The sequence below is a fragment of the Pelobates fuscus genome, chromosome 1 (genome assembly GCF_036172605.1).
Source record: "Pelobates fuscus isolate aPelFus1 chromosome 1, aPelFus1.pri, whole genome shotgun sequence".
NCBI classification, from domain to species: Eukaryota; Metazoa; Chordata; class Amphibia; order Anura; family Pelobatidae; genus Pelobates; species Pelobates fuscus.
The window spans coordinates 300,262,745-300,286,045 of record NC_086317.1 but is presented as its reverse complement, the minus strand read 5'-3'; the positions used below and the strand labels follow the sequence as shown (position 1 = coordinate 300,286,045).

The window sequence follows — 23,301 nt, the reverse complement described above, 5'->3', positions numbered from 1 at the left end:
GAGAGAGAGAAGGAGGGTGAAATTTCATCCCTGGTAAGAACAAATTCGCCCTTTGTGTATGTTCTGTGAACCCTCCTGTATTGCAGAGGCACACCGTCAGAATTACCGCCAGTGAAGTCGCACTAGGTCCCATTAGATGGCTCCCACACTTGGGGCCTGGTTGGGCAGAGTGGCCCTTCACAAGCACAAAAACTGTTTCAGTTACTTCCTCCCAGGTACAGAGAGCAAGAAATTAGATACAAGGGAAACCATCCTCCTGCACTTAAGAGGTATGAAAACAGGCTGGCTAAAAATATGAAATAACATCTATGTATGTGTGGGTCAGAGTGCATGTGTAACTATTTGTGTAAATATTTTGTACATGTGTATGTATCTGTCTGTGTGTGTCAGTATGTGTTTCCATTTATGTGGCAATGTATGTGTGTCAGTATGTGTATTCATCTGCGTTTGTGCATTTAAACACCAACACTACTTACAAATATACACCTGCATTCATACATACAATCCAACAGCCACCCCAAGCATGCTATGCAGGGCCGGTGCAAGGATTTTTGCCGCCCTAGGCAAAAGTAAAGTTTGCTCCCCCCCCCCCCCCCCCCCATATGACATCACAATGCCCCATGTTAACTAACACAAGTGCTGCAGTGCCGCCGTGTTTACATTAAAAGGCCTGCAGGGACAGGCTATAGACACCAGAACCACTACATTAAGCTGCAGTGGTTCTGGGGACTAAAGTGTCCCTTTAATGTGAGGTAAATTAGAGATTAGTGCCACGAATAATATACTAGATTGCCTACTTACAATCAGATGAGGATGGTAATGGGGTAATGGGCTCTAGCTGCAGTCTGGCTCCACTCGTCTGGTGTAGAACAGGCTCTCTGGAGGCTGTTTGTGTTCTGGGAGAACGGAAAGCAGCTCCATTTTTTTAAAGGCCCTTTACACAGCTCATGGTCTGGGCCCCAGGGTCCACCTTCATGTTCCACCAAATAGTTTGTTCACAGGAGTAGGGGATGTCCTGATATGTGTGTAAGGAATGCATTGTGTGAATCTGTGTTTGTATGTGTAAGGGCTGCAATGTGTGTTTCTGTGTATGTACGGGATGCAGTGTGTGCGTCTGTAAGGGGTGCATTGAGTGTGTGTAAGGGGTGCATTGAGTGTGTGTAAGGAATGCATTGTGTGTTTCTGTGTGTGTAAGGGATGCATTGTATGTAAGGGTTGAATTGCTTGTGTGTGTGTGTGTCTGTGTGTGTAATGCATTGTGTGTTTTTCTGTGTGCAAGGGGTGCATTGTGTGTGTGATGGATGTCAATCTCTCCCTCCTCCCTGGTCACTCTCTTCTCCCCCTCTCCCTCCCTCGTCACTCTCTTCTCTCCCCCCCCTCGTCACTCTCTTCTCTCCCCCCCTCGTCACTCTCTTCTCTCCCCCCCTCGTCACTCTCTTCTCTCCCCCCCTTGTCCCTCTCTTCTCTCCCCCCCTTGTCCCTCTCTTCTCTCCCCCCCTTGTCACTCTCTTCTCCCCCCTTGTCACTCTCTTCTCCCCTGCGTGTCCCTCTCTTCTCCCCCCTCCCTTGTCACTCTCTTCTCCCCTCCCCACTCTCATTCCCCCTCCTAACCCTGTCAATTCCACTCCCTGTCAATTTATTCCCCCCCCCCTTTCAATTTATTCCCCCCACCCTGCCTGTCCATTTATTCCCCCACCCTCCCTGTCCATTTATCCCCCCCTGTCCACTTATTCCCCCCCTCCCTGTCCATTTATTCCCCCCCTCCCTGTCCATTTATTCCCCCCCTCCCTGTTCATTTATTCCCTCCCCTGTCCATTTATTCCCCCCATCCCTGTCCATTTATTCTCCCTGTCCATTTATTTCTCCCCCCCTCCCTGTCCATTTATTTCTCCCCCCCTCCCTGTCCATTTATTTCTCCTCCCCCCCTCTCTCCATTTATTTCTCCTCCCCCCTCCCTCTCCATTTATTTCTCCTCCCCCCTCCCTCTCCATTTATTTCTCCTCCCCCCTCCCTCTCCATTTATTTCTCCTCCCCCCTCCCTCTCCATTTATTTCTCCTCCCCCCTCCCTCTCCATTTATTTTCCCCCCCCTCCCTCCCTCTCCATTTATTTCTCCTGCCCTCCCCTCCCTCCCTCTCCATTTATTTCTCCCCCTCCCTCCCTCCCTCTCCATTTATCCCCCCCTCCCTCCCTCTCCATTTATTCCCCCCCCTCCCTCTCCATTTATTTCTCCCCCCTCCCTCCCTCTCCATTTATCCCCCCCCTCCCTCCCTCTCCATTTATTTCTCCCCCCTCCCTCCCTCTCCATTTATTTCTCCCCCTCCCTCCCTCTCCATTTATTTCTCCCCCCCTCCCTCCCTCTCCATTTATTTCTCCCCCCTCCCTCCCTCTCCATTTATTTCTCCCCCCCTCCCTCCCTCTCCATTTATTTCTCCCCCCCTCCCTCCCTCTCCATTTATTTCTCCCCCCCTCCCTCCCTCTCCATTTATTTCTCCCCCACCCCCTCCCTCTCCATGTATTTCTCCCCCACCCCCCTCCCTCTCCATCTCCATGTATTTCTCCCCCCCCCCTTTATTCCCCCCACCCTCCCCTACCTATGTTGTAGCGTGGCCGAGCTCTGTACTGTCCGCGGGTACAGGGAGCTTTTGTTTCCTGTACCCGGCCGGACTAAAAGGAAGTGAACACTCAGTGTTCACTTCCTGTTAGTCCGTCCGGGTACAGGAGACAAATGCTCCCTGTACCGGCGGACAGTACAGAGCTTGGCCACGCTACATTGAGGGAGTAACAGGAGGGAGCGCTGAGCGCTTCCCTCCTGTCAGCTCCTCTCCATGCTGCGCCCGGGCGGTGCGCCCTCATGGACGCACCAGCCCGGGCGAAGCTGCAGCCGCCTGAGGCGCTCTACAGAGTGCTTGGGCGGCTGCAGCATTAGGGGGGCCGGTGCTCCTGGCGGCGCCCCTTCCCAAGGGGCGCCCTAGGCGGCTGCCTAGTCCGCCTTAATGGTAGCGCCGGCCCTGATGCTATGCATGAGGACATCCAGTGTCCATAAAATCCCTATAGGAAAGCTTGCATGCACATTAGTCCTTCCAGTCAATAAAACTCTGTATTCCTTACACTACAGAATCCCTTTAACACTGAGCATTCTGGGAGCTCCATATTGGCTCTCTCCTATAGCCCTTCCATTTTCACAAATATTGTTATCACCTTTATGCACTTCACCCTGGCTGTTTGTCTAATTTCTTGAACAACATTCCATATGTATCAAAAGATTGCCTGACCATGCTTCTCTGTTCCTGTAGTCACATTATTGGACAGCAAAGTTCTAGAGGCCTCTGTTATACTCCCTGTTCTAAAACAGTCTGACTACTTAGAATGGACACTATAGTGGTTACACTGCTTGGCGTGTTCCATTAACCCCTTCAGGACGGAGTCAATAGTACACTTTCTGATCAAAACAAAATGTAAACAAAAACTGGAATTTGCACTATATGCTTGTTCAACCATAATTCACCTCTTTCATATTAAGTGCTCCCAACACTTATTACATATCATTTTGTTCAGGAGAAACAGGGCTTTTATAGCTTATGAACTATTCATATATGAAACATAATGTATTATGAATAAAATAAAAAAAACCTGTAAGAAATTAAGATTTTTACAAAAATTTGTAGTTCCGCCCGACATTTTAGCTGTAAATGTCATAATATGGTTAGCTTTTACTGCAATAAAATGCACATATTTGTATTCAGCAAAAGTCTCACGAGTACAACAGTACCCCCCTCAACAGATTTTACGGTGTTTTGGAAAGTTACAGGGTCAAATATAGAACATTCCATTTTTCTCACATTAAAATTTGCCACATTAGTAATGTTACCTTTAAGACGGTGTGGTAGCCTAGGAATGAGAATTACCCCCATGATGGCATACCATTTGCAAAAGTGCATAACCCATGGTATTGCAAGTGGAGTATGTCCAGTCTTTTTTAGTAGCCATTTAGTCACAAACACTGGCCAAAGTTAGCGTTCATATTTGTTTTTGTGTGAAAAAAGCAAAAAAACAAACATTTGGCCAGGCAGGCTTATGCAATATATGATCATATCATGTAACTAAACCCCCATTATTTTTTGTCTAAGATACATGTTTAATCATTTTTTTTTACACTACCCACCAGCAGGGGGACTGTCTGACAGTCTCTCTGCTGGCAGATCCATAGCCAGCTATAGGGGGCCATGTGACCGCTCTTTGAGAGCGATCACATGGCCCCCGGAGGCCTGATTTGCTGGGGGAGGGCTGCCTGGACTGTCAGGCAGTCCTCCCGAAGAGGATCGCGGTGGAGGTAAGTTCACCGGAGCTCCTGGGGTAGAAAGCCGTTGCGGCGTTATATGCTGCTGCAACGGCTTTAAAGCCCATTATAATGGGGATGGCATAGAACGCCGTCACGGCGTTAAGGGGTTAAAGCAAAGCTCTTGCAAAAGCTTCTTGTTATTATTACATATGACCTATCGTGTTAGAATAGATATGACCTATCGTGTTAGAATAGATATGACCTATCGTGTTAGAATAGATATGACCTATCGTGTTAGAATAGATATGACCTATCGTGTTAGAATAGATATGACCTATCGTGTTAGAATAGATATGATCTATCATATGATGTTTTGAGCGGCAAGAATCTTTTGAGAAAAATAAATACATCACGCAGAAGGAACACAACAGTGGTGATATGTGATTTCATGTTTAATTCTCACCCATAGTTTCTGACGTTTGGCTGCCAACTACACGAAGCAACATGGGCTGGTTGCTCTCTGATCTCTGCAGCGAGGGAGTAGGAGAAGAAAATGTTGTACCATTGACCTTTGCCTCTGCTTGCGGCTATAACAGAAACAAACCAAAAAAAAGCTTTCTTACTTGAAGGAACCTGCAGTCAAATAACCATTGCTTTTCAACCTAAACATTGAGTGTCAAGTACAACATTTGTCAAATATGTTCTACTATAATGAAAACATGTCTTGTACAAGTAAAAAAAAAAGGCAGAATTAGAGTTTTAGACTGGACTTTTCAACAGGTTGGCTTGTACTAGTGAATGATATGATAACTAGATGGCAACATTCAACTATTCTTCAGGGAATAAAAAATAAATAACTAATCAGAGTTTTGGTACATGTGAAGTCATGGACATGGTTGGAGACTTGTTGGGTTTGACCCCAAGATGCTGAGTCAGACAAATCTTTGTTAGTCCTTTCAAGTGGTCAAACCAGTTTGCTGTAAGCAGGTGAGTAGGCATTAAGCTCTTTCTGGTGGCACTATTGAAGTAAGCCACATTGCTTTTAAAATGTATTTTTAAGGATCATCCCCAGAGCTCTTAACATCCAATTTTACTAGATATGGTTTTATCCACCGCTCCCGATATTTAAAACGACAAAAGAGGTTTATCTGTTTTAGGGGCAGAGACTAATGGCATGGCAAGATGAATTTATATCAGCTATTTATATAATGGAGAAGATGAAACTAGAGAGGAGGAAAAATAACTGTGCATTATTAGGACTTTATAAACATTTTCTAAATTAATTCTGACTAATTTGTAATGATTTTTGTTTCACTGTTCCTAATTTGTTTATGAGCGAATGCACAATTGTTTAAGCTGCTTCGCACTGTGAAAAGCAAAACGTCATACCTGCTCCAACAGTTGTCTTAGTCGATGCAGCTGTGACTCCAGTTGTTTGTTGTGATCCTCCAAAATCTGCATCCTGGCTTCAAGGCGTCCTTTGTGCTGGCGCAGTAGCTTGGCTTCGGCAATGAGTTCTGCATCCCGTGGACTCTGCGGGGAGGCCGGCATCATTTCAGGAGGAGAAGGCAGAGGGGATAATCCTTTGTGATCATGCTGCTCCTTTAGTCTATCATATTCTGACTGCAAGTTCCTGTTGGCATAAACAGCTTTACTCTATGGACCAGATATTAAGTTAATGGACAGTTACAACAAAAGCGTTCATAAAATAAAACAAGTTGAGATATTCATTTTAATTGTCTCTCTCTAATTCCCGGATCATAAAACCGAACAAAACCCCAAACGACAGTAATAAATAAATTAAATTGAGAAACAATTCAGAAGCACCTTTATGTTTGTCATATATGCTGTCTAGTAAGGAAACATTCCAAATAGTGTGTTACGTTGCTTTTCTTCAGCAAGCGCAAATATTGACTTAGCATGCAAATTCCATTAGCTTTGTTAAATTGTGTAATTGTAGTATAACATTCACAAATGCTTTGGTTGTGTGCAAATATTTGAGCAAGTAAATAATTTTAGGGAATACATTTGAAAACTAGATTTGGAGAAGAAAATACCCTCGGTGAAATAATTTAAATTTATATTAAAAATGTATTTTATTTCTCACTGCTTGTCCCAAAAAATATAAATAATAAAATAAATAAATAAAATAAAAAAAATTTAAATTGCATTTAAGAAATCAGATCACACAGGAAGTCCTATTGTATGAATATAGCATATACGCCATACATATTAATGAGTCTAGTTTTGGCAAAACTGTGTCTGAATAAAGTAACCACTTAACAGATAATGTGTTTTTTCCCCTGGAAAGTCACCAGTATTTGCTATCAAACCCTGGGACTACTTTCATGGCAATAAATTAACTTGGACTATAAAACAACGGACTTTGTAGCTATAGGTGCATTTGTGCAAATGTAAAGGGAGGTGAGTTTCTAGTGTTTGTTGTGTAGTGATGAAGGCCTAGTGTAGTGATCGACAACCCTTTTGTCTCGCCTCATACTTGATGATCTCGCTAGGCGCTGCTCCCTTCATTACATCTACATATATGCAACTTATTATTTTAATCTGTGGTTTACAACATAGTTTAAATAGTCTACTCGATGAAGTTGTTTTGAGGGCCTGAGTCCCTGCTTACATTAAAGTGTTAAACGGTTTTCAAATTCTGATTTCAGTGAAAAACCTCATTACAGATTTTGCCTTTCAGTTTAAAGAAACAAGGTGAATTGTTATGGTAGGACTCACCTGAGAGGTTTTGCCTTAATGTGATACTAAAAAAAACTCCAGTTATTAAAAAATGCACATAGGGATTTGGGATAGTGAACAAGGAAAATGTTTGTTTTATTTTAAGTTAAAGGTTAACTGATGCTATATGTTTAGGATGCAGCGTTTTCTTTACATTCTAGTTCTGGGGCATGAAACACAATTTAACATTTTACATTTAATAAAATCAGAATTCTCTGTAACATATCTGACATATACCACAAAATAATATTCACAGCAGATTCAGTTGAAACACTTGATTTTACCAAATACGTTTAACACCGAAGGGACAAAAAAAAAAAACACTAAGCAAAATTGGCTTTAAGGTGTGCTTCAATTTTAATAAAAATCAGTATGACAAGGTTTCTGACTTTTGCTAAATACAGCATATCTAAACATTGTCTATAGGTCTTATCCAATGTAGGTCCCACACTATGTTTGAATAACATGTACCAAAAGTCCAGATATAAATAAGACTGACCTATTCTCTTCTTCCAAATCAGCCAGAATTCTTTCAAGCTCCCCTCGCTCTTCACTCTCCAAAGAAATAAGTATCTGGGCAGGGCTGCGGGGCTGGCTCAAGGGGGATTCCTGGTTCAAGCTTTGGCAGTAGTGCTGAATGAGCAAATGTTCATCATCTCTGTGAAACAGAAAAATAAAACAAGGGAATCTATTATATAATGATATATTCAAAACAATTAGGGATTTTGTTTTACAAAAGCATTAGGCCTGAGCATTCCATTTGGGAACCACAACGCCCAGAAATAATACATCTTCCTTAAAAGTTGATTCTGATACATGCCTAGTCTAAAAATTCAGCCTCAACTGTGCACTGTGGCGCAAGTTGAAAATTTCAGGCAAAACCCTATTATGTTAGCTTTTGAATATTGCTTAAAGAGTAGGAAATATAGGTATTCATAGTATACAATGAATGCATAAAAAGATCAGGAGCCTCTTATTCTGGTTTATTCTGTTGATCTATAAAATTCATATGAACAAGGTAATCTTTATTCAGTTCTCTCCCTTTGATGTAAGTTGAGTCATTCTTTATAGATATTTTCAAATCAGTAGTCATCCAGATTATGGAATATATCACATTAAAAAAGGTTTTTGTTTGTTTTTTAACTTTGGCTTCTATAGCATATTTGTTTCCAAAATGATCCCATCCAAAATGGTTTTCAATTTTCTGCAAGTAAAGCCCCCAAAGTTAGAAATTGCTAACAACTTAAAATGGGAACTTTTGTAAATGGCATTAAAGAAACACTCAATGCACCATAATGCAGCATAACCATTAAAGCACACCTTAATGGTTAGTGCAGCGAGCTACCTGGTGTTTCCCATTGTAAGTGACCACCAAGTGCCACTCCATACCTCTACTAATTCATATGAAGAGCCAGAAGCTCTTATTTAGCAGGGAGCTTCCATTAGCGCTCCCAAGCCAAGCCATGCAGTGAAGAGCTAGTACATTGTCAGATAGCATCAGCTGGTCATTCTCTGCTGATGAGCTATGCTCTGCACTGGGTTAGCTCAGACACAGAGCTTCTGGCTCTCCATAGTAAGTTGTAGAGGCAGTAAGTGGCACATGGATGACCCAATGTAAGAAGTCAAGCCATTCTAAAATGGTCTGACTCCTTACAATACAGGGAGCCAGTGCAGTACTGGCGCCATAACCACTAAGGCATGCTTTGGTGGTTAAGGTACTTGGAGTGATCCCATCAGCAGACAATCTTGAGATTGTTATGCAGAGACTGTGATGGAAACCATACGCAAAGATTGCAATTTTCCAGGCTTTGTGATTATACTTTTTATAGTGCAGCGGTGATAATCATAGGAGACATGTGCGGCATTAACCATTTGTGCATTTTTAAATTAGACATTTTGGGTATAGTGGCAATGTGTATGATCTATCAATTTCATTAGGTTATATTTGTGCACGAATGCTTATTAGTATTTTATTTGCTTTAATTACTCAAACAGGAAGCAGTTGTATACGTTTTTTGTCATGAAATATGGCACTGTGCAGTGTTTGTTCTGTTCATGCAAATTGCTACGTTTGATCATTTTAGGTTATTCATTAATTTGTTGAAAAGTTTTGTCATTGATTTATCAAGTCTTTTGGCTCTTAAATTCAGTAACAGAACAGTGGTTATTATCTAGATAGAAATTACTCTTCTGCAAGTTGTATTTGTGAGATAGAATTGGCTGCATTATTTAAAGGAAGACGGGTTTCATAATAAAAAGATGCATGTCCTCTATAAAATAACTGCTTGGAAAAAAAAAAAATCACAGAAACAAAAAATCTTTTATATTTAAACTATGATCTCACACAAAGTCAGAGTTTTCAGTCCTAATAAAAGGCAAGGCTGGAAGTGCTCTACAGATAATACAATCACTTTTGCAGATGCTTTTGGCTAATCTTCAATAAATGAGTGTTGAGCACTACTTTATAAACAGTTTTTCCACAGATGTCTTAAATCACTAAGATTGTGGAATCTCCAGATAACCAGATAAGAGATTTGTAAAATATATGAGATACAAGTTCTGTGATAATACATGTAGATTTCCATACCTTAGCTTAAAGGGACACTATAGGCACCCAGACCTCTTTTTCCTAATTGATGTGGTCTATGTGCATTGCCACTGTCGGTTTAATCTTGCAATGTAAAATATTGCCGTTTTTGAGAAACTGCTATAAATACATTGCAGCGTTTAGTCCAACTCTAGAGGCGCTTCCCGATCCCTAACGGAGTTTTACTATGTTAAACGACACTGGACATCACACTTGCAAGAGGATGTCTTCAAATTTCCCATAGGAAAGCACTGATTTATTAAGAGCATTCATTCAATCCTTTCCTATGGTAAAGCTTTAATGCACACGCAGCCATGACGCTGGATAGCGTACAGGTTTGTATTCCCAACAGGTAACTGAAAGTGTGACAATAAGTGCAGAAAGAGGAAAAACTATATAAACTATATAACATTTCTACAATTTACGGTCATCCCCTACATCAGGGGTGCTTAAAAAGTAGATCTACAGGTACTACAACTTCCATTCTTAGGGCTAGCAAAGCATCATAAGATTTGAAATTTTGCGACACCTAGTAATCTACCCTTTGTATATCATTTCTCTTCATGCAACTATTTTTAACATACTTAGATGCTGAAAAAAAACAAATAAAAAAAACCAGAAAAACACAATATACATACATGCTTTCATTGGGAGAAATGCTGTCATTTAGGTAGGATCCATTGCTGTTCTCCATTTCTGCTAGCCTATTAAAATATCATAGAAATAAAAATGCACCTGTGTTACCAACACAAACTTCATCATTTAAAAAACAAAATAAAAAAAAGATATATGTATATTTTCATGAGCTGAACAAAAATATTAAAACCACTAAATCGTATTATGAGACTGTTCCAGGTATACTTATTCTAAGAATGCTACATGAATGCTACAATAAAGACATGCATTTGAAAAATGTTATAGCCAAAAGTTTTATCAATGTTACACACAGAAGATGTATGATACTAGACTTTTCACTGAGCCTTTGTTTCTATTACCACTGAATAATTTCTTTAAACAATTAAGTTTTAAAAATTGTAACATAATGAAACTTTTCTCCCAGTTTCTTTAATATGTATTAAATGTGACAGATGCATTCAGTATATCAACAGTAAAATTGTTGAGACATGCATATAAAAGAGATCTAGAACAAATCACAATTAATTAGATTAAGTCATAGTAATACAATTCATACACCATACACCTTTACTGGTATATGTGATAATCTGAAACTGGAGTTGAGAAAAACAAATCCAAACAAAACATTTGTCGGACACATTGAAAACCTTCAGATCATCAGATCACTAGAACAGGCACCGGGTTCCACCAAGATGTCCACTGTAAAAAACTAATAGTTGTAAAGTACTTATCAGCAGTTTGGAGAAGATGCTGGTCCCACCAAAGTGCAACCAGATTAAAACATGGACCAGTAATTATGCTTGGGTGAATAGCAATCCCTTTTTCACCTAAGGATTAGTGAACGTGGGTTTTGACTTCAAATAGCATCAATATCCCAGTTTGAATAAAAGTTGGTAAATCCCCTGTTTGAAGTTCTTGAGGAAGGCTTTGAGAGCAGCTGCTTTTGACATTAAATAACTGAAAACTGTATTGTTTCTGTAGATTTCTGTTTTCTAGAGAGATGCACACTGCACCTTGTCGTATGCTTGAAGTGGTCACATTGGATGGTTTTGGATAAATATTCCACCTGAACTACTGAATTAAGAGTCTCAGAAGTAATAGCCTACTTCCATTCAAAAAGAGAAATAGTAAAGAAAACTACATAAACTGACAACTGCAAAAGATAATACATCATTAAAAATATGACAAACATTTCATAGCGACTCATGGCTACAGCGGAAGCCACACTAGGACAGAAAGCTGCTACAACTAATGTAGGCAATATCCGATGTTACTGGAACTGATGCCGATGTTTACACATTCCGCATTGGTTATGAACCAAACCATGTGACTTAAGGCTCTGAACTTTATATTTCAACTGATATAGAACCAGCTAACACCATTTTACAATGAAATACAAGAATGAATAATTCTGAAAGAGTCGGCTAAATGGATTAATCTAACGAATCATACTTGTACAGGAAACGAGATAAACCAAAAAAAAAATGTGTGGCCTTCCTATGTAATAAGATATGAACAGCTTATACAACTTTTACTCCATGCAGTTAATCCTGTAATACATTTCTATCAAACACACACACACACAAACACACAGACATACACAGATATTTGTATTTAGATTTCTATAGTGTCCTTGTGCAAGACTTTCCTGGTACCATATAACCTAATTGAAATTAAGAAGCAATGGATCAAGGAGGTCCTAAGCGCCGGCTTACCTTAAACGATAAACCGTTAAACCCTAAAATCTTCAGTACATCGCCAGTAATCTATGCACAGTTACTTTCATAGGAGTCTGAGGCTTAAATCAAGAGGTCTTGAATGGGCACCATTGATTGTAGGAGAGCATCAGACAGTAGCTCCCTATTTACAAAATGGAGTGAAAAATTTGTACCTTTTCACTCTGATTGTGAATTGGGGACTACCGATAGACAGAGCTTCAGCTAAACTCATAGCAATGCCAGTCTAAGGCTCTCTTATTAAATCTTCAGACTCAAAGGGAAGTAGCTGAGCAGGCAGTCCCTGGACTGAAGACTAACTTAGATCAACTTTATTTAAACGTTTAAAAGGAAAAATAGCCACTATAGCATGCCAACACAACCACAATGTAAGTAGTCAATTAATTTTAGAATGGTCTAAAATTAATTGACCTTGGACACACTTCGGGAGGGCTAGAAACACTTGCAAAGAGCTTCTGTTAGCTCTCCTGAGCTAAGCCCTGCAGTGCAGAGCCAGCTAATTGGCCAAGAGCATCAGCTGACTGCTTCCAGACAATAATCCAAAGCCCTGTACAATGAGTTTACCTCAGACAGGGAGCTTCCCAGCAATTACAGATGCTGCAGAGATGTGGGGAGAGCAACCTGGTGGACCCCAGATAAGAAGTCAATCAGTTCTAAAATGGTTTTGACTACTTACATGGGGCTGGGGGGCACCAGGGCTGCAGTAGTTATGGTACTTGGAACGTTTCTTTTAAAACTCCAGCTGGGTTGAGAGCTACATATACAGAAGAATACGGTTGAATTTTTTTTTTTTTTAAATGGATCAATCAGGACAGGCAATTGCTTAAAAATACCCGACGTAATGTGGATGTCATTTGGAGACAGGTTACCACTAAAGTGCCGTCCCCGATCCTGTCCCTCGATGTTGAGAAGGCATTTGACAGGGTCAAGTGGTCCTATCTCTTCGAACTGTTGGCGCATATTGGCATCCCTACTCTGTTTTTAACAGTGATTTGCTCTATGTACACCAATGTTCAGGCTCAGGTTCGTATCTTGGGAGCGCAGGTTGCACCATTCACGCTGAGCAATGGTACCAGACAGAGGTGCCCTCTGTCACCCCTGTTTGTTTTATCATTAGAGCCGCTTCTTCATGCAATCAGAACTAACCCAAGAATACAGGGGGTTACAGTGGGCAGGCAGAAATTTGTAGTATCAGGCTTTGCAAATTATGTGCTCTTGACCCTGGCACGCCCTAGAGAATCCATGGTGGCACTGACGGAAGTGTTGGAGAAATATAGTGAATTAGCGGGCTACAAAGTGAATTTGAACAAGTCTAGTACACTTCCCATAGGCCTTTCGGCAGCGGACACGGCCCACATTGGTCAGGCATACCACATTCATATAACTCACACTCATCTCAAGTATTTAGGTGTTTGGATGATGGCAGATCCTACCCGATTGTACCAACTCCGGTGGACCGCCTGGCACCCCGACTGGGTGCCTCCGCCAATCGATGCCCCCTAGTGCTCACCGAGGACTCCAAGCACTCCACCAGACACCATCAGCACTGTAGTCCCCACTTGCAGCGTTACAGTTTGGCTGGGGTCTTGCCGTCCTCCACTCACCCTGGACCCAAGACCAGGATCCATCTTCTAGTGGGCAGACCTCTCCTACTCCAGAGAGTGTAACAGGCTGCTTTTACAAGAGCAAGTGATTATAACCCAGAGGAGTATAGTGATATAGCAATCTCCAGGGTAGATACAGCCGTTTCCCCCAGACATGAGACGAGGCTCTATGTTGAGGGTAAGCAGTAACTCATTTAATGGTAGCCACAACTGGCCTTATATGCAGGTCCCCATGCAAGGGGCACCACAGTAGAAACAAATGCACAATTACAATGCACTCACATACACAAGATAATCCCTTCTCTGTGCCTGGGAGATAATTGGATCAGGAACTGTACTAATCTAATTCAATTAGCTCCAAGGACAGAAAAACATGCAACACAACAACACCCCAAAAGTACCCCTAAATCACATGGAAACCCCACAAAAGTCATATGAACTGAGAGCCCCATTCTGGGGGACCAACATATCCAAAAATCACCCAGATTGGTTCAGGGGTTTGGGATTTTCATGGAAGACATAATTTTGACCGACCGTGCACATGGTCCTATGCCCAAACAGTTTCAGGCAAATAGGGCCAATGGTACTCCTTAAGGAGTACAAAAGTACAGAAATCACATAAGTTATTACATAAGGGCCCATAGTATTTTGTCAGGAGGCTGGCAATCAGGCCCCTCCAAGAAAATGTGGCAGAGGCATTTCTGCAACATCAACAAAATTACACCCCTATGTTCAAGGCCCTCATTGAAGATATGGAGAAGTGGGTCGATAAACCGTTCTCGTAGATAGGAAGGATCCACTCTGTGATATTTGGACAAATATTAAACATTTAATAAGGAATGTTCTCAGTAGAGACATTGCGTTACACCCTTGGGTGTTTTTGTTGGCTAGACCTTTGGATGACTGGACAAAAATGGATCAAAAACTTCTACACAAATTAAATCTGGCAGCTAGAAGGGCTTTGGCACAGGTGTGGCTTTAGAGGGAGACCCCTTCAGTAGAGGCAGTCGTCCCAAAAAAATCAAAGATACTTGTCTCATGGATAAGCTAACGGCCCAAGTATGAGGCACCATGAAGACTTCAAAGAGGTCTGGGGCCCTTGGACAACCAGTGACAACGAGTGGAGTGGGTTCAGTCCCCCACCTCAATTGCTCTTCTGCTGTGCCCGCCTCGTAGGGTCGCTTGTCTAGTCCTTTATCCCCTGAGGGGGGTCTTGCAGGATCCCTCCGGGGGATACTCCCCTACCTAGATCTCTATGTGGAGAGATTGCTTCTGGGTGCATTTGGGTCTCTCTTGCTCAGACCGCCACACCCTTTTCTGACTCCTTTCTTGGGCCATCTGCGGCTTCCCATCCCCACTCCCCCGTCTGTCCTTCTTTCTTCCTCTTTTTGCATGTGGTACCGAAGTTCTCTTAGGTGGGGCCTATAACAACAGTGTGTTTATGTTCTCCATGTTGTATGCCAACTTGAAGATTACACTAAGGCTGGTTTGGAAGGGACTACATGCGTCTTGCTATTGCTTTCCTGCTCACTGGAGTTCGTAAAATAGGCACAGAGACTTATTTTTAACTTTACAATTGTTATATTTTATTCTACCATCGAAAATAACCCCTGATGGGTCGTCTTCAGGATTGGAGCCCATACACCATATAGCAGTTACTCTGTATAATAGCTGTTCCATAATGGATGTTTGTATACCATTTGTATTATACTAAGTTATTATTTGCTTGTTCTGTATTGGGTTCTCTGATTGTATTTAATGTGTTTTTGGATGGCCATCAAGGCAAAAAATAAAGAATTTAAATAAAAAAAATGGATCAATCAGGAGGAATTATCCTTTGGTTTCTATAGTGATTAATTCATTAGTTCCCTCCAGAGTGCTGGATTTCTTCAATACAAGCGCAAATAACCAGTACAATGTATCTAATATACATAGATACAAAGAAAAAAAAACACAAGAATGTGCAAACTATGATATCCAACCATAACACAATGCAAAAATTGAGGTTAATAGACTATATAAACACTTCTGGACCATCCATGTGCAGTATTCATGCAACATTAAACCACACTATTAAAAAAAATATATTATATATATATATATATATGAGATGTAGCATATTGCAAAGCGTCTCAGCATCAATATTCATATTTCCATCATTTACACAGGTATGTTGCCTTTACTGTAAGTGCACTATTATCAAATCCAAATTAAAATAAATATATATATCCGTTCTATAGGGCACACACAATATTGAGAAATTACACAGCCTTTCAACGTTTCCCTTTCTAACTTGCAGAACAGTACAAGCAAGCAAGCCCACATTCCTAAATTGGGAGATTTTTCCTGATGTTTATTAATTGTGCTGCAAAGCTCGGAAGCCACTCAAATACGTTTTATTGGATAGTCAAGCAATTGTTAATATCCTAAAGAAATTATTTTGCAAGTTAATAAACAAGATTAATTGTGTTCAATGGTGTGACCAATACTTTTTAAGCAAAACGAATACCATTTTTGCCTCTTGAGTTAATCACCAAATAATTGCCACATGTGTACAACCAAGAATATATTGGCTAGACTAGCTGTGGAGAGGTGAAATTGGAGAATTATATAAAATTGCAAACATTTTACCGCTTCATTTCTCAGGTCCTGCAGAGTAACCAGCATGAAAATCAAGAGAAATTGACTTTTAATGACATGCTGACACACTTACAAAAATCCAACCAATCATTTTTGAGCATTGGGAGTGATGGGTATTGCTTTAGGGGACTAGTCCAATTGAATGAACTAAAGGGTAAAATTATCTCCAGCAGTTTCAGATGCTTGTGCCAAAGAGCCATACCTGCTAGCATAATGTTCAATTCGTGAGTGTGTATCATCGTGTGAAAGCTGGGGAGATGAGGCCGGGCTGTGGAAAGAAGAATTCAAACACAATTCAATCTTTACATTAAGGTACGAAATTATTGTAAAATGGTCATACTCCAAACTACTTAATTGGCACTTGAAAACTCTCGAGGATCATTTTGTTACACTGTACAAATATTCCATGTGTTTCTTATTGCAAAAAAAAATGTTAAAAAAATGGTCTGCTTCATTCTGTCAATTATAAGCCTGGCAGTCTGTATATTTCAAGTTGGTTTATTTTGGAGTTTAATAATGAAGATCTGGACTGGAACAGCGACCAGAGATGATAATTCAAATTACAATTATCATCACTTAAATGGACATTTATAACACATACATAAGACAGTCCTTTGTGAAGGTACTTTATATGTGTTTCGAGATATTTAGAGGAAAAATTATCTTGCTCTCAATATAGTTTCTTACTTTTTATCAAATCTCTAGCTGTATTTCAAGGCAATTGTCCCAAAATGTAGTTATACGGGATAATAGGCCACACAAAAAACAAGGCAAGACAAGGCCTTCTGGGCAAACTCCCCAACATTTCTAATCACCCAAATAGTGTATTTCAGTGGTGTGTCTGGGGGCTACTATGAGCATTTTAGATGGCTTTAAGAAGCTCTATTTTACACTCTTATACATTTGCACCACCTGGACGCGTATGTTATAAGAGAAAAGAGAGAACGGGGAATTTGAAGTAAATGGGGTTTATCCCTCGTAAAGAGGAACATTTGGCAGGAATGAATTATTGCTAATTTGTAGCTAGACAGAGAAACTGCCTATGTGGTGTCTAAATATTAAGGAAGTGGGGGAAAGTATATAATTTACTTCCGGTTAATGAACCAAAATTATGTCTATATATTTTGACAATAACCAGAAACCCAATAATTAAGGAATGCTATTTTTTATTTAAACTAAAACAGATGTAGCCGGTTTCTACAAAAATCCATTCTGAAAATGTAATATAAAAATATAAATAAAATAAAATCATAGAATATAATCATCCCCAAACTGCAATAATATTTTTAGAAATGTCCATGGACATTTCTTGAGGGGGTAGTTATTAATATAAAAATAAAAGACAAGCATTTTGTGTTGAAGATGGGGTAGTTATTAATATAAAAATAAAAGACAAGCATTTTGTGTTGAAGAGTTCTAAGGGTGTCTGCCAGTGATTTTATGCTTTCACATCTACATTCTGACTCAATCTTCTGTGCTTCTCCAGAATACTTATCTATTTGTTCCAGCTTCAACACAAACTAATTGAAGCTATGGGCTTTGGCATTTTAGTTCTGGACTGACAGAATTGCAATGGTTTGAAATGCATTTTATTTTCATTTTCACACATCTTAACGCAGAACTAACAGTTCTGAAGAGTTTTTGAATGCTCTCCGTAGTTCAACCTGAAGATTTAGTTTTTAAATATGGAATCTAGTGTTCTTTACCAATTTCCAGTTTCTAAACACACACACACACATATACACACACAGAATAAACAAAAAGATGTCCAGCATTGGGGGCGGGGCCTGACCGCGGAACGGAGCAGTCGCATGTCGCTGCTGCTCCAGCTTCTAACCGTGCTCACCGCCGATTACCAGCAAACTGAGGCGATAACCCACATTCTAGCGACTCCCAAACGACTGGGGCCACCGAGACCGACGTGTAGACACCAAGCAGGTTGATCTCTGCACCGGTCCCAACCCGCACGAGGTTGCGACCTACGAACATGGCGGCGGTGGGGGAGACGGCCGCTCTCTCGCCGCTGAAGCAAGCTACGAGACAAGGTTTGTGCCTCCGTTCCCCCCCCTATGGACCGGTGGGGGTTATCCCGGTCCCCACCAACGGGACATACATGGACTCAGACACTGCAGCTACCCACTCAAGGCTGGACTCCGGACGTTCCGGGCCCAGCCACATGGCGGGAACAACACAGTACACACTTCTTACGCCACCCAGGGACGCCCTGGAGTTCCTACACCAGCTATGCACACGCCTGTGGAGGGGACACAATACCAGGAGACAGCCTTACAAACGGGAAATAAGAGAAATGGCGGCCTGGATCCGTCCGGCTACCCGGTGCCAAATGTGGGTGATCCCCCCACGGATAGCAAAGGCGGCCTCCCAACGGAAACATAGCCAGAAATCGTCTGGACCCGAGAGAACACGGAGTTCCCCGGAATCTGGCACTCACACCCCCACACCCAGGAATCACTCCCGCCAGATTGCCCGACCTGTCTGCCAACCGGCGGCACCAGCGGACCCAGGCGGAGCACTACGGCTGGGTCCCGCGTGGAACCTAAGCAAGGCCCCACCAAATGTCGGCAAACCCGGGGCGGAGGCAGGACCCGACCCAAGCAAGCTCCTAAGCTCATTCCGGTCAAACCGCCAAACGCACCTAACCACCAAAGGGGCCACACACGCTCTTCTTCCGAGCTGGGGGTTCGTCAAGAGGTAACCCTCCCACGCCCCCCATACACCCGAGGGGACAGCCGAACACTGGCAAATCCTCGGGCCCACGACCCTGTTGATGGGGTCAATGGACTTGTGGCAAGAACCCCTACCAAGGCCTCGGGCCGAAGACACACGGTCCCCAGACACCAAACACCCAGACAAAGCGGGCGGAGAGCAGAGAATCAGGAGAATCCGGGCAGACATGATGCTGAGAGCAAGCAATCACCAACCACATGGTATCAGGCGCCGGACAAGCAGCTGGAAGCCCAGCATGAACTTTCCCCACATGGCAGCCCACAGCCCAGCAGGGGTATTGGATGAATGGCCGCCAGACTGTGCTGACACTCAAGGCTGACTCCCAGGACAGACCGCCCCATCATTACCAATGATATATGGCTGAGTTGCATATTCTTTTTAGTTTTACCCACAGAGGCTTACCTGCTTCTGCGAGTTCAAATGTGTGCTTTGGTGCTATAGTGAGATTATGTGGTGGGAGGGGAGCACTGTAAACCTGCAGTACCTATCAGCCACGCAGTGATTTCATGTGTATGCTCTAGCGGTCATTATTTAGTTTGCCTATATATTCATAAGCCTTAAAAAATGTTCCTAGCTTGTTTTATCTTCTCAAAGAACTATTAATTCTATTTTATGCCTACGAGAAGTGACAAATGTAACCTGCTAAATGAATAGGCGACCAATGAATAGGCGACCAATGAATAGGCGACCAATGAATAGGCGACCAATGAATAGGCGACCAATGAATAGGCGACCAATGAATAGGCGACCACTGTTTAGGCGACCACTGTTTAGGCGACCACTGTTTAGGCGACCACTGTTTAGGCGACCACTGTTTAGGCGACCACTGTTTAGGCGACCACTGTTTAGGCGACCACTGTTTAGGCGACCACTGTTTAGGCGACCACTGTTTAGGCGACCACTGTTTAGGCGACCACTGTTTAGGCGACCACTGTTTAGGCGACCACTGTTTAGGCGACCACTGTTTAGGCGACCACTGTTTAGGCGACCACTGTTTAGGCGACCACTGTTTAGGCGACCACTGTTTAGGCGACCACTGTTTAGGCGACCACTGTTTAGGCGACCACTGTTTAGGCGACCACTGTTTAGGCGACAACTGTTTAGGCGACAACTGTTTAGGCGACAACTGTTTAGGCGACAACTGTTTAGGCGACAACTGTTTAGGCGACAACTGTTTAGGCGACAACTGTTTAAGCGACAACTGTTTAAGCGACCAATGCTTAAGCGACAAATGCTTAAGCGACAAATGCTTAAGCGACAAATGCTTAAGCGACAAATGCTTAAGCGACAAATGCTTAAGCGACAAATGCTTAAGCGACAAATTATTAAGCGACAAATGTTAAAGCGACAAACGTTAAAGCAACAAACTAAACGACTGAAATACTCACTATTACTGACTAGCCTGGAACCAGCCGGATTCTGCTAATATCATTTTCTGTTTTGCTTACAAAACCATAAACCATAACATATAAAAAAGAGGTACGAACACTAAGGAAATGTTAGCTACCATTGTTATTGAACCCTATACTGTATTTTAAATGCACATTTCCCTCTCTCTATTCTGTATCCCAATTACCATACCTCAATAAAATACAGATTTAAAAAAAAAAAAAAAAAGATGTCCAGCATTAATTATTGTAAAAAGATAATATCCCTTTTTTGGCAAAACAGCAAAATTTTTAACTATGTGCAGTTATCAAGATTTACCAATAAAGCAATATAATCTTTGCACAATAAGGAGTGCTGGAAATCTTTTTTGTCTATTCTTTGATACTTATCTGGGAAGACGGAGTCACTGCACCCTTAAGAAAAAGAAACGCGAGTGCTTTTTCATACCATTGTAATTCACAGGCACACTTTGAGATAGAGATATATATCTCAATATCACAGATATTATACATGCATACATATATACAGAAGCGCACACTGTGGAATTTTTACATTTTTTACTTCAAAAAGAATCCCAACGTATCAATGTTTCAGTCTCAACAGGAAACTTTTCTTTTAAATTTTATCTTTATGCAAATTCATAATTTCATATATATATATATATATATATATATATATATATATATATATATATATAATAATCATGAATTTATATATAATTAAAAATGAAAAATCTGGCCTATAAATCTGAAAAGTCCAAAACAACCACGGTGCTGCACAGCGCGCTATATGTAACCAAAATAAAGAAAGGGTGAGAGCACTCGCTGGATTTTTAAAGTGAGTCAATATATTTCAATAGATGGTAACAATCAACGCTTTGACACGCAGGCCTGTATCAATCTTGGTCATGGTGCGCGTGTAGTCTGTATGTGCAGAGTTTCTAAATGAAAGGCTGTACATACAGAGATATGTAATGTTACTGCCAGAGATATTCTTCGACCAATGGCAGCATCATTAACATATCATTAGCCAGCATGGAACACAAGCTGGCTAATGTAAATTCTGTGTACATTCTATTATTATTATATTTATATAGCACCAACAAATTCCGTAGCGCTCTACATGGGTGGACTAAAACATGTAATTGTAACTAGACAAGTTTGACACACAAAAACAGAGGGGTTGAGGGCCCTGCTCAATGACCTTACATGCTGGAGGGAGTTGGATAAAGTGACACAAAATGTAAGGGAAGTATTAGGGAAGTATACTGGTAGAATAGTATTCAATGAAGACTTAGTGTGGGTTATTTTGGAGCTATTAACAGTTTAATTGATACGCTTTTGTGAAAAAGTGAGTTTGAATGATTTTTTGAAGGAGTGGAGACTGGGTGAGTGTCTAAAGGAAAAGGGAAGGGAGTTCCATAGGAACGGTGCAGCCCTAGAGAAGTCTTGGGTACGAGGATCAGAGGTGGGAGTACGAATAGTAAGACGCAGGTCTTCGGGAGAGCGTAGGGGCCTAGACGGGACATAATTGTGTATCAGGGAGGATAGATAGCTGGGAGTAGCATTATGCAGAGATTTGAAAGCAAGAACCAGAATTTTATATTGAGCCTTATATCTTACAGGAAGCCAATGCAGGGACTTACAGAGGGGTGAGGCGTGGGAGGTGCAGGCGGACAGGAAGATGAGCCTCGCTGCCACATTCATTATAGATTGCAATGGGGCAAGTTGGGAGCACGTAAAACCAGTGAGAAACGGATTGCAGTAGTCATGGCGAGAGAGGACATGGACCAGCACCTTAGCCGTATCTGGCCTTAAGTAGGGGCAGATGTGCGCAATGTTTTGGAGATGGAACTAGCAGGATTTGGCGATCGACTGGACATGAGGGGTGAAGGAGAGGTCTGAATCAAAGAGAACACCTAGGCAATGAGCCTGCTTGGTGGAGCTGGTGGAGGGAGACAGAAACGGGAGTGCCAATGAATGACATGAATGACCAGCAAGATCAACATATAAAAACTGGAGGAGATTTACTTAGCACCACAAAAAAAATAAAAAAAAATTATTGGTGCTCAGCAGGGACTCCTAAGAGGGCAAGCCTTTGCAAACCGGTTTGCCCCATTATCGGGTAACAGTGCAAATTTACTCCAGGCACCAAGTGTCCCAGTTATGAGGCTTGCATTAATCTTTTAAGTACATATCAGAAAGTTATCCTATCTGCAAGCCATCAGGAGAAGCCACCTTCTATGACAGCGTGCAATGCTTAGTAATTTATGTAAAATGAATTTGTCCTTCTTTGAAGAGTGAGGAGAAATAATTTTCCTTACTTTTCACTTTTTGCTAAAGTAAAATAGTTCCTAACAATTTATTACATTTTATGAATAATTATTCAGTTTGGGAAGCAAAATGGGCAAGTCATGGGTAGTTTGCATTAACTACCTACATTATGCTTAAAACACTTCATATTTTGTATATAAACCTGAACCGGAATGGTTTTTAACAGAACTCATTGGGGGACGGGGTGGGGCGCGGGGGAGGGGAATCTATAATAAAATTTAATGTTCTAAACCTTTAAAAAAAAAAAAAAAGTTGCATGAGTACAAAAAATGGTATTTACAAATACATTCAATATGACAGAAGAACAAAATACAAAGAAGTAATAAAGGAAATATAAACCTTTACAAAGTAAAATAGACAAAATAAAACATGTCTGCCCAAGTTCCAAATATTTATCAGATAAATCCCAAGAAACAGAGCGGTAAAATGCAGAGGGGAAACCTAAAATTATTATGTGTACCATTATAATTATTAATATGTGTACTACTTTTACATTACAATCACACATAAATGTTTACATTTTAGATTGGTCTAAAGCACGGCTAAAAATAGTAATGTGTTAGTGTGAAGCAACAAACCAATTCGGACAAACAGTTATTTCAACA

The 23,301-nt window shown here is 41.2% G+C and overlaps 1 protein-coding gene across 3 annotated transcripts in view; it reads right to left on the bottom strand.

Moving 5' to 3' along the window:
* Window positions 1-23,301, bottom strand: part of DMD (dystrophin) — a 2,317,639-nt gene that overhangs the window by 35,531 nt on the left and 2,258,807 nt on the right. For all 3 annotated transcript variants that reach the window (XM_063457949.1, XM_063457957.1, XM_063457965.1), the window contains 5 exons: window positions 16,429-16,494; window positions 10,249-10,314; window positions 7,523-7,681; window positions 5,671-5,914; window positions 4,745-4,868 (listed from right to left, as the gene is read on the bottom strand). In XM_063457949.1, coding sequence (XP_063314019.1) covers window positions 4,745-4,868; window positions 5,671-5,914; window positions 7,523-7,681; window positions 10,249-10,314; window positions 16,429-16,494 — 659 coding nt within the window. The remainder of the gene's footprint in view (window positions 1-4,744; window positions 4,869-5,670; window positions 5,915-7,522; window positions 7,682-10,248; window positions 10,315-16,428; window positions 16,495-23,301) is intronic.